Here is a 17082-nt window from a genome sequence, read left to right as displayed (position 1 = left end):
AGGCCTGTCTATCACATTACTTAACTTCCTTAATACCCGAAGGTGAATGCCATCAGGGCCTGATGATTTGTCAATTTTAATCTTGCTAAGGCGGTTCGGTTTCTTTGAAAGGATTTGCAAGAAGGGGCCGTCGACTAAAGGTCTAATATCAGAAATTTATAGGATTCTAGGTCATCATCGGGAAGGTCCTCAAATAAAACCCTCTTACATATCTAGATGGAAGTCCATATTAGGATAACGGTTGTCGCCTCAAAGTTGGCAGGTTCTTTGGGAAAAAGCAGCTAAAGCCTCTATTTGCACCCTCTATAAAGAGAATCAGTATAAAGTTCTGATGTTTTCGCACCACACCCCCGATCTCCTTCACAGACTGAATCCTTTGCTCTCAAATCAATGTTGGTGATGCGTATGTATGGGTACCCAATTACAAATTTTCTGGTCATGTCCAGGGATCAAGGGTTTTTGGGAGGAAGTGAAACAATTAATCTCTAGGGTTCTTTATGCGGAGGTAGGACTTGATCCAGCCATTTATCTATTGAATATTTCACCTAGAGGAATGGGAAAAATTTATCTAAGTTGTTACTACATATTCTTACAGTAAAAAACACAAATATCCTGAACTTATTCATTTCATTGTGCATTCAGTGCATATATGGGTGTGACCGCCCTCTTTCTGAGCTGGGAAAGCCATCCAGTCTGGCCTAAGCTGTTACAAGTGGTTCAGCCGCTCGACCCTTATTCACATTCACGGCACTTGGCAAGTGATAAGGTTTTAAATACTAGAGTAGGGACTGTCCCACAAGGGTTGCCGTGACGTGGCGGGATGGCTTGTACATTATTTTGATCAAAATTATGTTTACTAAATACCCTTTTTATTATTATTACCTTTATGCATTATTTGCACTATATTTTTTACTTGTAGTTCAGGATATTTGTGTTTTTTGCTTTTTGTTTTCTCTGGTTAATGGTCATGTGTTAATATGCACTTACATTGTGCATACACATTAACTTACTTTTCTCAGTTCAGATTTGTTTTTTATTCATTTCATTGTGCATTCAGTGCATATATGGGTGTGACCGCCCTCTTTCTGAGCTGGGAAAGCCATCCAGTCTGGCCTAAGCTGTTACAAGTGGTTCAGCCGCTCGACCCTTATTCACATTCACGCCACTTGGCAAGTGATAAGGTTTTAAATACTAGAGTAGGGACTGTCCCACAAGAGTTGCCGTGACGTGGCGGGATGGCTTGTACATTATTTTGATCAAAATTATGTTTACTAAATACCCTTTTTATTATTATTACCTTTATGCATTATTTGCAGTATATTTTTTACTTTTAGTTCAGGATATTTGTGTTTTTTGCTTTTTGTTTTCTCTGGTTAATGGTCATGTGTTAATATGCACTTACATTGTGCATACACATTAACTTACTTTTCTCAGTTCAGATTTGTTTTTTATTGTGTTTTATATTCTTACAGTGGCAAGACGTTTGACCGCCCTTTACTGGAAGAAGACCTCCCCTCCTTATCACTTATTACATAGAATTAACGATATCCGCAGGACGGAGTATATGACGGCCCTCTTGAGAGCTCGAGTAGATGGTTTTGACTCCATCTGGGCCCGTGGCACTACTTTTGGGCCCAAGCAACCAACTAGTCCAGCTTTTAATTATCTGATCTCCTGCTTGGATTCTGTATCTCTTCCCCACCCACCCATTATGTGTGTGTCTTGTCTCTTTGTATGTATATTTGAGGTTCATCCTTACTTCATTTAGGGTATTATGCAACTGTTTTTTGCAGGCTTATTGTGGGATGATTGTTGCTTGGGTAGAATGTGGAAACTTGCGTGTCTAGTCTGACTCATGTCATTATAGTAGATGCTCAGTGTTACATTGTATAATATACTTAAGTATAACAGTTTCTCAAAAGGGGTTTCCCCCCTTCTACTGGTTCTCATTCTACCCCATTAATGGATTCTTAATGATCTCCCACTATATAATTGCACATGTGTATTCTTTTTTGTCTGGACATATGTACTTTTGTTGAAAAGTTTGTAAAATCTTTAAAAAATGTTTACAGTTTAAAAAAAAAAACATCAGCTAGTTGTGCAAAAAATAAGCCCTCACCCAACACGAGATCACGAAAAATCGAGACCCTACGGGTATCGGAAAATGGCACAATTTTTTTTATTTAACCCCTTAGTGACGGGGCAAATTTTTTAATTCTGACCAATGTCACTTTATGAGGTGATGACTCTGGAAAGCATCAACAAATCCCAATGATTTTGAGATTGTTTTTAAGTGGCACATCATAATTTATGATAATGGTAAAAATATAGGTTGATAAGTTTTGTTATTTTTTTGAGGGACCTATCCAGGTTTGAAGTGACTTTGGGGGTGCTATATATCGGAAAACCCCAAACGTGATACCATTTTACAAACAGCACCCCCTGACATATTGAAAACTGCTGTCAGATAGTTTATTAACCTTTCAGGTGATTTTCAGGAATTAATGCAAAGTGGTATAGCAGGAATGATAAAGTGTTTGCTTACCATCTAAATGTCGCTAACTTCTGACCTGACCGCTATAGCCGGAGACTCTAAGGACGCCATTTGGCCATGAACTGTTATGGCAAACATCAGGACATCACAATTATGATCCCAGTGTGTCAATTAGATTTAAGTGGAAGCCCCCACAAATTATTAACCATTTATTTGATGTAGTCACTTTTGACAGCAGCACTCTGGGGTTAAACAGATATGGACGGTGCACTGCTCGACTGTGAAACAGCAAGTTGTCAGCTATAGTGTACAGCCGACAGCTGCTGGATTGTCACCTGTTTGAGGATGATATTCTCTTATATCTCAGGTCAGTAAGATGACGTATTGGTTGCCATTAAGGGGTTAAACAAAGTTTGTAATTTTTTTTCACCATTTAGATAAAAAAGAACATAGACATGTTTGGGGTCTATGAACTTGTAATAACCTAGTGAATCATAATGGATATCAGTTTTAGCATTTAGTGAACATAGTAAAAAAGCAAAACAAAAAACAACTGCGGGATTGCACTTTTTTGCTATTTCACCGCACTTGGAATTTTTTTTCACGTTTTCCAGTACACGATATGTTAAAATCAATGGTGTCATTCAAAAGTACAACTTTTCCCGCAAAAAAACAAGCCCTCACATAGCGATATTGACAGAAAAATAAAATTTATGGCACTGAGAAGGGGAGCAAAAAGCGAAAATGCAAAACTGAAAATACCTCTGGTCATGAAGGGGTTAAAGGACTTGACTGTGGTGCTTTTATTATACGTGCGGCTCTAAGCTGCCTGGGTATCTATTACATGCTATTTTACTATGGGCATGACTGCCGCAATCTGGTCCTATATATTTTCAAGGAGCTTGATTACACACCGATGCAGAGTTGGTTCCTGTTCCCACATCTCCTTGGCTACGTTCAGAAACCACCTAGGATGCCTGCCGTACAATGGCTCAAAGGGAGAGAAGCCTGTGGTACATCACAGACAGCAAACATCAAATAGGGCAGTAACATGCCCCAATCCCTCCCGTTTTTAGAGACCATTTTCTTCAGCACAAATTTAAGAGTCTTATTAAATCTCTCCACCAACCTGTCGGTCTGTGGGTGGAACACTGACGGGTGCAGCTGTTTAATCCAGAGCAGCTTACATAGCTTCCTTGTCACCTTGGACATAAAAGGAGTCCCCTGATCTCTAAGGATCTCCTTTGGCAGCCCAAGGAGACAGAACATTGCAAACAGCTCACAGGGGATAAGTTTAGCCGAGGAGTGACGAAGTGGTATCGCCTCTGTGTAATGGGTGGCATAGTCCACTACAACCAGAATAAGCCGGATTACTTACCGGTAATGCCCTTTTAGCGAGTCCACAGCACCCACTGGAGAGAGGGATCCACCCCATAGGAAAAGGAAACCTACAAAAAATAAAAGGGGGCGGTCCGCCTCTCCTCCTCAGATGGATTTCAGAGTACCAGGAGGACCGCCAGATTAAGCAAAATGCTACCATTTCATGTTTAAACTTATTTACTCTATATTTAAGGAACGCACTCTATTAGTACATTCTATATTTAATTTCAGGGAGGGAAGTGAGCGGGTGCTGTCGTGGACTCACTAAAAGGGAATTACCGGTAAGTAATCCGGCTTTTTACCCTTCGCCACGACAGCATCCACTGGAGAGATTACCAGAGACCATCACCTGGGGGGGATCACCTTGCCAAGGACAGTCCTGCCAAAGTCTAGGTCAGAAGATGACGAGAGGTCAAGCCTATAGTGATTATAGAAGGTAGAAGGAGCTGACCAGGTTGCCGCCTTACATATGGCTTCAATTGGAACGTCTCCCTCTCGGCCCAGGAGGATGCCATTGCTCTAGTAGAATGTGCTCTGATGCCCTCCGGAGGATTTTCATTTCTTGCGGAGTAAGCTAATCGGATGGCGTCCCTGATCCATCGGGATAAGGTGCTCTTCGTGAATCCATACCCCTTCTTGCAGTCCTGAAAGGATATGAACAGAGCTCTACACTGCCTCCAAATCCTAGACCTTTCTATGTATTTTAATACTATTCTCCCAACATCCAGGGTGTGAAATTTCTGTTATTCAGGAGTGGAGGGATCCCTAAAGAAAGTGGGGAGAAGTATCTTTTGTGATCTATGGAATATTTCTGATACCTTAGGAAGGTACGAGGGGTCTGGTTTGAAAACCAACCTATAATGAAATATCAGTAAGAAAGGTGGATTTATGGATAGGGCTTGAATGTCACTACCTCTCCTAGCAGATTTTAGTGCTACTAAAAAGGCTGTTTTGAGTGACAAGTATTTTGGAGATAGTGGATCTATTGGCTCAAAGGGGGGTTTCGTTAGGGCGTCTAGGACCAGATTTAAGTCCCAAGGAGGGACCCTGGGTATGTGAACAGTAGTAATCCGTTCACAAGCCGTGAAAAATCGGGACACCCATTTATTTCCTGCTATATTATGGCCATAGAGGGCCCCTAGTGCAGATACGTGGACCATTAATGTATTCACTGATAGACCCAGTTCTTTCCCTATTTGTAGAAATTCCAAGATAGGCACTATCGGAACTTCTGTAGTATTAGAAGTTGTATGGAACTGCAGGAATTTTTTCCATATTTTGGTGTAAGCGTACCAATTAGACTTTCCGAGAATCCCCTTGATATTAGTAGCTGCCTCTCAAATTCCAAGCCGTCACGTGTAGGCTCTCCACTTGAGGGTGGAAAAAAGGGCCTTGGAAGAGTAGGTTGGGGATTGAAGGGAGGACCCAGGAGTCTGATATAGACATGGTTTGTAGCCACGAGAACCACAGTATCTTGGGCCAAAATAGTGCTATTAATATTATCCTCGCCCTGTCCTCTCTGATTTTCCGAATGACTTGTGGTAGTAGAATTATCGGAGGGAAGGCATATGCCAGGTTGAATTGCCACGAAAACTGAAGGGCATCCAGTATGTCTGGATGATCCACCAAGGATAGGGAGGCAAATTTCTGTACTTGTTTGTTCTTCGTGGCGAAGACGTCTATTTGAGGCTGCCCCCATAGAGATACTAAGTCTTTGAAGATGCAATGATTTAGGCATCACTCCCCCTGCTGTAGTGTATATCGACTTAAGAAGTTCACTTCTTGATTGTTTTCTCCCTTGATGTGGAGGGCAGAAAGGGACAACAAATACTTTTTGGCCAGGGTTAAGATTTTTGCTGCAGAAGACATCAGAGTCTCTGATCGAGTACCTCCCTGTCAATTTAAATATGCCACTGTAGTGGTGTTGTCCGATAAAATTCTGACATGTTTTCCGCGAAGCTGTGGAAAAAAATGATGTAATGCATAATTTACTGCACTTAGATCTTTTAGGTTAGATGAATATTGAAGTTCCTATTTATTCCACCTCCCCTAACAGAAGCTATTCTCCATATGGGCTCCCCATCTGTGGGGGCTAGCGCTGGTGGTTAAAGTATGGGATGGTGATATTACCCATGGAACACCCCGGCCAAATGGTTACCTCTTCTTCTCGAGGTAAACGCAAAGCCGTCTTTCCTCTCGGAGAATGTGATGTTGCAGTGTGCGCATATGATATTGGGCCCACTGAACTACCGGGGTCAAAGAGATAAGGGATCCCAACAGTGACATTGCTTCTCTCAGAGACATGCGTGGTTTGTCCATTGCTGCTCTTACCTTGTTTTTAATGAGCAATATCTTTACCTGAGGAAGTAGACACCTTTGGGTCGTGGAGTCTAAATGGAACCCTAAAAACGTCTGGAGGTAAAGTGGGATAAGTCTGGACTTCTGGAAGTTGATGATCCAGCCTAGATCATGTAAAGATGAGACAGTGTCAGCCAAACGTCTAGCACAATGGGCAGTCGAGTTCCCGATAACTAAGAAGTCTTCAAGGTAAGGCGCAATTAAGGTGTCTTTTTGACGAAGATAGGCCATCACCTCCCACATCACTTTGGTGAAGATTCTCGGTGCTGTAGAGACAAAAAGGCATGGCCGTATACTGGAAGTGACGGATCTCGCCTTCGAATGCCACTGCGACCCTGAAGTATCTTTGGTAACTGTCATGGATAGGAAGATGATAATATGCATCTTTTAGGTCAATGCCCGCCATCATGCAGTTTGGGAAGAGGAGCCTAATGGTGGACCTGACTGATTCCATTTTAAATTTATAGTTTTGAATAAACGTATTAAGCTTTTTCAGATTTATGATTGTTCTAAATGAACCATCGTGCTTGGGAACTAGAAATAAAGGAGGGTAGAATCCTCTACCTTCTCGCCCCTCTGGGACTTTAACTAAGACCCTCTTGGATAATAGGCTCCGAATTTTCGTCTCAAGGGCTTTTGTTGTATTGGCGAGTTAAGAGATGTTACAAAAAATGAGTCGTGGGGAATATGAAGGAATTCTAATTTTATTCCTTCCTTGATTATATTTAAGATCCATGAGCTAGATTGTTATTCCTTCCTATTTTGGGGAAAAAAATTCAGTCTACCACCTACTGGGGGGAATGATTGTTCAGGATTTATTTTCTTTTCGGAATCCAGAACCTCTAAACATGGTACTCCTTTGCTTTTCTTCCTTTGTGGCCCATCTCGTTGACATTTCCGTTTGTTTCCTCTTACCAAATGGCCACCTTTTAAATCTCTCTTGTAGAAAGGGATAGAGGAGTCAGGGAAAGTGTAGGGAAGGTGACCTGACGGACGGACGGACGGACTAGTCAGAGTGAAGAAAGATAGGTTTGCACAGTGTAGGTAGGAGACAGTGATTACAGTGGGGAAACAACTAGAAAAGTGTAGTGGACGTGCAGTACCTTGGGATGACCATTAGATGGCAGGGTGGAGTGTGAGCAAAGGACTTTACAGCAGCTTAGGGCTTTAGAAACCGTTGGTCATGGGGGGCGTGGTGACAGTTAGTGACAGTTTCAAGGAACCGGGGAAGTTATAAATACTGAGGGAGGGTTCCAGAAAGTTCCAGTCCCCAGGGGGAGCCCAGGTGACAGGAGGACTTCGCCAGTCTGTGTGCCCTGAGGAGAATCCGACCAAGGGGACTGAGGAGAGGAAACGTCAGGGGGTGGTCCTGACAGAAAGATACCGCAGAAGAGACGAGGCAGTGAGTGCCATATACCGTATTTGACACGACGACTGACCAGTGAAAGCTCCTGTCAGGAGCGTCGAACAAGTGAAGGAGGGACAGTACGCATATGTACGTCCCTATTGTAAAAGTAAGGTGTGTAAACGGCTCTGGAAACGGAGGGCCGATAAGTGAAGAAACGTGCGGTGTGCTGCGGAGGCCGTCAGGCGGACGGCAAGTAAAGAAATAAACTTGGACCTGTTGCACCCAGAATCTGCCTCATCGTGTCTCTGTTATCATCTCTGCGCGGTACAAAAGTAGGACCACCCCCCCCCAGCTCGGCACCCCACCACCGACGCTACATTTGGCGTAGTCGGCAGGATCACCGCCGCTAATACATCATCTTCTGCAGCAGACCTGCCTCAAAGAATGGAAAAGGACTCAGTCTACTCAGTTTCGATTACAATTACCGGTGGATTGCAATTGGCTTACCAGTGGATTACAAATGAGGAGCGCAGTGATGAATCTGTGTGGCCAGTAGAGGATCCGGGGCGGTACCAGAGACAGTGCAGTATGGCAGCGCTCCTTCAACGCAGAGGCGAGGTCCGGGTGTTCGCAGTAGTTCAGAATGGACTGGGACCCCCTCCAACGTTCCCCCGTGGACAGCAGTATGTGCCCGTAGGCCGACGTTTCCAAAAATTGGACCCTGACAGGTGGGTGGAGAGGCCTGCCAACGCCCCACCCCACAGAGGGAGTGACGCCGAAGAAAAGCCTGGGAGCGACTGTTTGGCGCCATTCGATTGCTGCCCACCGGACGGTATGAGACGCTGCGGAAGTCGGGGTATTGGCCGCCTAGAATGGCAGTGGCGGCAGGAGAATGATCTGAGACACAAGACATCATCTTCGGGTCCATGGGCAAGAAGAGAAATCTGTGCGGAGCCCCTGCGGAACCAGAAGGAGCGGCCGCCATTGATACCGGCGGAGAGTCTCCCTGCGGAGCCCCTGAGCCTGGAGGCTGGGCCCGCTGTGCAGCGAGTTGGAGAGCGGAGGCTGCGGGATGAGCCGTGCGGTGGTGTGACGGAGGCCGTGGCGCCGGGGAAGGTGAGAGTTCCCCCGGCCCTGCCGGCGGCTTCACAAGTGGCCCCTATCATTTTGCCACAACACGCAGTCTCCAGTGTACCGGAAGGCCCGGCTGCGGAGGGCCCTATGCTATACGTTGAATTGAGCAAGGCCCTAGCTTCCGTTCCTGAATCTCCCCGCACGGAGTCACCAGGGCGGAGCTTATTTACAGAAGGAGCGGTTGCGCTCCCTCGGCCGGTGTCAGTCTCATCACCCGAACCGGCCGTTACTCCGGCTTTGCTGGGAGTTGTGGATGCGGCCTACCCTGTGGCCGCGGTGAAGCCAGTATTGGAACCGACTGGGGTTTGTTTATCGGGCCCTGTGGACCAGCCCTCCGGAGTCACGGCTGCTCCCATCCGCTACCCGGTCCCAGCGGCTGCTGGGCCACGGATATCATCGGCCGCCTCTACCCCACGCCCTTTCTCGGCAAGGTCCCGCCCACCGGACTCTGGGACTGGCGCGGTACCCTCCGTTTGGGTTGCGGAGGTGGTAAAACAAAAGAAGGTTCGAGAGAAGGAGGTATGGAGCCTGCTTCATTCAAAAGGGGAGGCTGGCATGGAGGTGGAAAGATCCCGGGGGCGGCTGGTGTACACTAATGTGGCCCGGGGGTATGGCTTCATACGTGATCAGACTGGCCAGAAGGTATACGTGAACGTAGCCTCCATACGCCACGGCCGTGCCCTGGAAATAGGGGACTATGTCTCTTATTATAAGGAATACTGCCCCCACGGGTATTATGCGGTGGCGGTACTGGCAGTACCCGAGGAACGCGAACCCCCGTAAAGAGGACTGTATTGGACACTCCCTTCACCCCAGGAGTTCCACGGCTGTGGGCCCCTTGCTACCGGCCATCAGGAGATGGCCTGGACTGTCAGAGTCTAGTTTTAAAGAAAAAATGTTTTATGTGATTAGGCTGTTTTTTTTAGAATGTTCCTCTTACAGGATGTTACTTACTGATTTGGAAACTTGACAGAACGGGGATACGAAGACAAGAGGGAGTGTCCATGTCCAAGGAAGGGGGAGGGAAAAGGAGTGCTGGCGATGTTTATTGTTAAACGTTGAGTTTTAAAGCAAAAGAAAAATGAAAAAAAAATTATAAAAAAATGGGGTACTTGTGCTATTATAAAGTTGTTTATTGTATAATATGCCAAAGTAAAATGCAACAGGTCCGGGTAAGGGAAGGTCTGCGGGACCAACGGAAAGTGTGAGATCCGGTAGGGATCTAAGAGTTGAGGTCTGGGAGACCGGGACGCCGACCATGACATGTAATTGAAAGAAGGAAAATGAATGGGAAGACGTGAGAAAGACAGCCGTCCTAGGTCAGGTCCCCAACACCACGGACACCCCTGAAGAAGGAAAAGCGGGCGCCGGCAATGATCTGGTAGGTGAGTGGCCTCGATCATGGCGTACCGGATAGTGAAAGGTAACAGTAGGGGAAAGATACACGCCATAGAGAGAATACGGGTGTACCTTGCCCAATTGGAAAGACGTTGTCATGTGGCGTGCGCGCCGGTGAGTAGCAGTAGGCTGCTCAGAGCATAGTGCTCCCAGTATAGTTCGGCCCCCGCAGATAGTGGGCTTGGCTCAACTTCTGGTCCGACAACAGAATGTAGGTGTAGATTCAGAACGACGAAGGCAGGGATGATGATTGTCGAGGACGACAATGGACAAAGGAAGGGAGAGTGTAGGGAAGGTGACCTGACGGACGGACGGACGGACTAGTCAGAGTGAAGAAAGATAGGTTTGCACAGTGTAGGTAGGAGACAGTGATTACAGTGGGGAAACAACTAGAAAAGTGTAGTGGACGTGCAGTACCTTGGGATGACCATTAGATGGCAGGGTGGAGTGTGAGCAAAGGACTTTACAGCAGCTTAGGGCTTTAGAAACCATTGGTCATGGGGGGCGTGGTGACAGTTAGTGACAGTTTCAAGGAACCGGGGAAGTTATAAATACTGAGGGAGGGTTCCAGAAAGTTCCAGTCCCCAGGGGGAGCCCAGGTGACAGGAGGACTTCGCCAGTCTGTGTGCCCTGAGGAGAATCCGACCAAGGGGACTGAGGAGAGGAAACGTCAGGGGGTGGTCCTGACAGAAAGATACCGCAGAAGAGACGAGGCAGTGAGTGCCATATACCGTATTTGACACGACGACTGTCCAGTGAAAGCTCCTGTCAGGAGCGTCGAACAAGTGAAGGAGGGACAGTACGCATATGTACGTCCCTATTGTAAAAGTACGGTGTGTAAACGGCTCTGGAAACGGAGGGCCGATAAGTGAAGAAACGTGCGGTGTGCTGCGGAGGCCGTCAGGCGGACGGCAAGTAAAGAAATAAACTTGGACCTGTTGCACCCAGAATCTGCCTCATCGTGTCTCTGTTATCATCTCTGCGCGGTACAAAAGTAGGACCACCCCCCCCCAGCTCGGCACCCCACCACCGACACTACAAAAGCAGTTTTCCTTTCTTTTGCTTTGGTGAGTATGTCGTCTAGGGTTTTCCCAAAGAGAATCTCACCCTTACATGGGATAGCGCAGATTTTAGATTTCGACTGTGTGTCCCCTTTCCAACTTTTCATCCATAATGCCCGCCTGGCATTATTCACAAGACCTGCAAACCTTGCTGCTAGCCGTAGTGAGTGCGCTGATACATCGGCCGTGAAGGCTGCTGCCCCTCTAATTAAAGGAATAGCAGCCTGCAGCTTTTCCCTAGAAACTTTCTGCTCAATCTGTTGATCCAATTGGTTAATCCATACGAGCATTGATCTGGCGGTGCATGTACTGGCCACTGCTGATTTCAAAATGCCCGTAGTTGGCTCCCATGACCTTTTTAATGATGATTCTGCTTTACGATCTAGTGGATCAGAAAGTAGGCCTGCATCTTCTACTGGAAGATTAGATTGTTTAGAGGTAGATGCAACAGCTGTGTCCACCTTAGGGATTTTAGTCCATTTTAGCAGCTCTTCGTCACTAAAGGGGTATTTCCTTTTTGAAGCCGATGGGAGGAAACTTCTCTGGTCTTGCTTCTCCCATTCCCTTTTAATCAGGGCCTTAATTGCAGGAATTACCGGAAAAGCTCTCCTTTTTCTCTCTGCCAAACTCGCAAACATTATATCTTGCGTGTTTGAGCGCCCTTTGTCTCCTCACATCCCATAGTGCTTCTTACAGATTTCACTAAGTTATCCACACTATCCAGGGGAAAAACATGATCGTGAACAGCGCACATAAGGAAAAAATTCCCAAAAATTAAAAAAAAAAAAAAACACATTTGAAAGGTTAACTCACCAAAACCCTGACTAATGCACTAGCAGGATGCAGCAGACCTCCATTGATAAAGGCTGGGGCAGCACAGGTGCAAACCACCGATGAGAACAGCCAGTAACCCAATATGGTCTGGCTGCCTAGTGGAAAAAAATGCACACAAATAGGGCTTGCATAAGACTTCAGTCACACAGACAAATGTGGTGCAAAGTGTCGAAACAGCCTATTAATGACGCCCATAGTATTAGCAGGTGGGCTGCTCAGCACTGTATATATGCATCACACAGAAAAAAACAAGCCAACATGAAGAGGTCTAGCTGCATCCTGCAAAAATGATAAAAAGTGCAAAAAGATAAAAAGATATGGGGTATTAGTTACTATTTTGGCCAAAGTAGATTAGCTCACAACCCAACGTCAAGGGTCCCCTGATTTTATGAGTCCCTAACACTAAATCTGAACAGCGCACATAAGGAAAAAATTCCCAAAAATTCAACAAAAAAAAACAAAACACATTTACAAGGTTAACTCACCAAAACCCTGACTAATGCACTAGCTGGATGCAGCAGACCTCCACTGATAAAGGCTGATACATCTATCTATGGATAGATAGATATCTATAGAGATATCTATCTATCCACCTATCTTTCCATCTATAGATAAATCTATCTATCTATATAGATATAGATAGATAGAAAAAAATCTGCATTAGGCCGGCATTCGAACCAGAGCGTTCAGCTGCATAGAAATACATGCAGCCGCACACTTCGGTCCCGAGTGGAGACTCGTGTGAGTTTCTCGCAAGTGTGACCCCAACTTAATGCAATATCTGTTTAATTTAAAAAAAAAAAATAAAAAAACAAACTGGCACAATTTTCTGCGCTAGAAAGGGAAAGCCAGCGACTGGGGGCCGACGTTTATAGCCTGGGAAGGGGTTAATGCCCATGAATCTTCCCACACTATGGGTTCCCCCTATAATTAATAGCCAAAAACGATATGCAGACAGCTGCAGGATGATATTCATAGCCTAGGAAGGGGCCATGGATATTGACCCCCCCCCGGCTACAAACACCAGCTCTCAGCCACCCCAGAAATGGCGCATCTCTAAGATGCACCAATTCCGACACTTAGCCTCTCTCTTCCCACTGGCGTGTAGCGGTGGCATATGGGGTAATAAGGGTATCAAGGGGTTAATGTTACCTTTGTAGTGTAAGGTGACATCAAGCCCGGTTAGTAATGGAGAGGCATCATTAAGACGCCTATCCATTATGAATCCTATAGTTATTAAGGGGTTTAAAAAAGAAAGCCAGAAAAAAGTATTTTAATTAAATAAAACACCACACAGATTTCCATCTTTTATTGTGCAAATTGCCTCTTCAGAAAGAGAGAGGACTTTACTCTACAGTGCCACCTATTGGTAGTAGCGATCCTACAAGTCACAATCAACCCTTTAACGAGTCTTGTAATATGACTTAGGATAAAAGCCAAAACATGACTTTTATCCTAAGTCATATTACAAGACTCGTTAAAGGGTTGATTGTGACTTGTAGGTTTGCTACTACCAATAGGTGGCGCTGTAGAGTAAAAGTCCTATTTCTTTCTTAAGAGGCAATTTGCATATTATTTTCCCAGAGGAGCACTGCACGGCGAATAAGCCTCCTTACCTTGACAAGCCAGAGCTGGCATGTCACTCTCCACAAGGAGAAACCTTACATCTTTTATTGTACGCCTAATTCCCCGAAGCCATCTATCTCCTGTAAAAAACAAAAAATCATAGTATACTCCTTGGTCCAACGTAATCCCTTTAATAATGAGTGTCTTGCGACGATCTCCCCTATAGAGCAGACGCATCAGCAGATGTGACCGCTCTACAGGGCCTCCGATAACACACTGACCAGCGATAACCCTCCCACAGTGTATAATCTGAGTTGAGGCTCTCACTTTACGGCACCACTGCTGTGTGAGAATTTTCTCATGCAGCGGTGCTGTAAGTGACAGGATGAACTCAGGTGACCTGTCAGTGGCGGAGTGATACAGTGCGGAGGATTATCTCCGTCACTGGACACAGGAGCCCCTGGAGAGCGGTCGCATCGCTGATGTCACAGCTCTCCATGTGAGATCATCGTGAGACAATAGTTATTAAATGGATTACGTCGGAACAGGGAGTATATTGCTTGTTTATTATTTTATTTTTTTCCAGGTGATCGAGGGCGTTGTGGATTAGCTTTATATACTGAGTATATGTACTTTATGTGTGTTTTTTTTTTTAACTCTTCAACACATTAGCCGGATGATTGGACTACTACTGTCCCATTATTGGCTAATGGTGTCACTGTAGCAGACATAGCCTGCTAGCTAATGTCGCCTTTCACTTAAAATAAGCTCTGCACTCGGGGGGGGGGGGAGATCTATGACCGGCCCATAGATCTTAACAGTTCATCTACATTTAAAAAAAGTGAAATTCTCTGGAATAAGACATCAGATCACATATATCAAGGCATCGTTTAATTCAGCTTCCTATTACCTGCATGCCCATAAAGACAGCTTCCAAGGGTTTATCCTAGTGACAGATTCGCTTTATTTTTTATCATTTATCAATCCAGGACCTTACATATTGTTTGAGGTTTTAGAGAAGGTGAACATCATTTTTGCGTATGCAAATCCATATGGAAACTACACTCCTATAATGTACAGCATTGGTTGTCACCCAACTTTCCTAAGCACCAGAACCGTATTAATTAATTTTTCCATTCCACAAAAATGGTGAGATAAATACAAAAAGGTGTTTTTTTTTGTTCATTCTATACTTTTTTCTCCATTTTTTTATGTGTCCCTAGTCTTTTTCATGTCCCGTGTTTAGTTGCTCTTATCAAGAGAACAATAGAGGCGTCATTCTATTAGTCATGACAATTTCCCATTAACTATTGTAATGAGGTAACTTTACAGCAATTGTAAAAATGCTAACAAAAACCTTTGTTACAAAATTTGTACCTGTATGGATCATTGATGATTCCTCTGTAAATCCACTTCTCCAGTATCACAAAATACGGTGCACTGGCTGCCTTTGTCAAATAAAGACATATTTCTTGTGCCTGGATATCTCCTGTGTAACCAAATGTTTTATCATGCAGCAGACTAAGTGTGGCTCCACCTAGACACTCGCCATTATTCAACGAGGTGGCTGGAAAAAAATAAAAATAAAAAGGAATTAACCATTTAAAGTATCCGCCACTTGCAACTGAGATAGGAAGAAATGACTGTCAGACCAGCATGGAAAATGCTGTGCGGGTTTGTGCTGCAAGGTTTTCAAAACAAATGTACATGTTATGGAAATCAGCATAAGGCTGTGTGCCCACAATGCGATTTTTAAGCGTTTTTGCCGCGATTTTTGGCGCGAAAACGCTGCTTAAACATTTAAAAATCTTGTACATGACGCACCCCATGCATTCCTATGGCATTACGCACATGCTGTGCTAATGCTGCGCTTTTTTCCGCGGCGGAATCGCATCGCGGAAAAAAATCGCAGCATGATCATTCTTTTGTGCGGAATCGCAAAGAATTGCCGCGATTCCGCACCCATAGGAATGCATGAGAATCGCTTACTTCCCGCATGTGGCTTTGCCCACCATGCGGGAAGTTAAGCGTCTCATGTGTGGTTGGCACCCACGGTGTGGAGGAGAGGAGACTGTCCTCCAGGCCCTGGGTACCATACCCCTGTAAAAAAAAAAAAGAATAAAAAACCGGGGTATATTTACCTTCCGACGTCCCGCGCTGCATTCCCGGGCCTCAGCGTTCCCAGTAATGCCTTGCGGCAAGGTCCTGTGATGACGTGGTCTCGCGAGATCGCTATAGTAACGCGAGACCAACGTCATCACAGGTTTCTCAAGGCATCGCTGGGAAGGCTGAGGCCCGGGAATGCAGCATGGGACGTCGGAAGGTAAATATACCCCAATTTTTTATTTATCATTTTTAACATTTTATCTTTTACTATTGATGCCGCATAGGTGGCCTCAATAGTAAAAAGCTGGTCACACTTGTCAAACACTATGTTTGACGAGTGTGACCAACCTGTCAATCACTTTCCAAGCGATGCTTCAAATCGCTTGGAAAGTGCTTGAGAAAATCACGGCAAAATCGCGAAAAGAATCGCGGTGAAATCGCACGGAAAAAAACCACGAGATTTCTGGGAAGGAGTCCGGTTTTCATTGTGCGTTTTAAAATGCTACGTGGGCACATAGCTTAACACTGAACTATACTGTTTTTCTATCTCCAGAGTTTCAAAAAGGCATAGTTTGCTGTGACGTTTACATAACTCATACATTTTATAGCAGTTATAAGATAATCAGATAAGATAATATAATCCTTTAATCATCCCACCATGGGGAAATTCAGAGCATTATAGCAGCAAGGCAGGAACAAGTACAGATACAGGTGCATAAAGACATTACATTGACAGTAGGTAGGTACATATACGAAAAAAAAAAAAAAAGAAAAAAAAAAAAAGAGAAATAGAAAATGGAAAGAGAATAGTCTACACATGACCACCTTTGACAGCAACATGTAGAAAGTTATTTTCATCTTGAATGGTTGAAATGGGAATACCACTTTATCTTAACCCTTTGCCGACATGCGCTGTACGTATACTGCGCTGTGGGAGCTGCGATCCCATAAAGCAAATTACAGGGTGGGCCATGTATATGGATACACAGAAATAAAATGGGAATAGTTGGTGATTTCAACTTCCTGTTTGTGGCACATTAGTATATGGGAGGGAGCAACTTTTCAAGATGGGTGGTGACCATGGCGGCCATTTTGAAGTCGGCCATTTCGGATCCAACTTTATTTTTTTCAAATGGGAATACGGTCATGTGACACATGAAACGTATTGAGAATTTCACAACAAAAACAATGGTGTGCTTGGTTTTAATGTAACTTTATTCTTTCATGAGTTATTTACAAGTTTCTCTTTGTTTACAGCCATTGACATGTCGCAGAGGTTAATACGTGAGAAGCGGATAGAAATTGTGTTGATGTCTGGTGAACGCAGTACCCGGGTCATTGCAGCAGAATTCAATGCAAGAAAACTGTCACCATTCCCATTTTATTTAGGTGTATCCATATAA

The 17082-nt window shown here is 44.7% G+C and overlaps 1 protein-coding gene across 6 annotated transcripts in view; it reads right to left on the bottom strand.

The window, feature by feature from the left end:
• TUBGCP2 (tubulin gamma complex component 2) overlaps nucleotides 1-17082 on the bottom strand; it is a 1139845-nt gene that overhangs the window by 633589 nt on the left and 489174 nt on the right. For all 6 annotated transcript variants that reach the window (XM_073573858.1, XM_073573862.1, XM_073573860.1 and 3 more), the window contains one exon: nucleotides 14951-15140. In XM_073573858.1, coding sequence (XP_073429959.1) covers nucleotides 14951-15140 — 190 coding nt within the window. The remainder of the gene's footprint in view (nucleotides 1-14950; nucleotides 15141-17082) is intronic.

This window comes from Dendrobates tinctorius, unplaced genomic scaffold, assembly GCF_039654945.1.
Source record: "Dendrobates tinctorius isolate UK_male_01 unplaced genomic scaffold, ASM3965494v1 ptg000037l, whole genome shotgun sequence".
Lineage (NCBI taxonomy): Eukaryota > Metazoa > Chordata > Amphibia > Anura > Dendrobatidae > Dendrobates > Dendrobates tinctorius.
The sequence above is the reverse complement of the archived record's forward strand: the minus strand, read 5'-3'. Positions and strand labels throughout refer to the sequence as shown.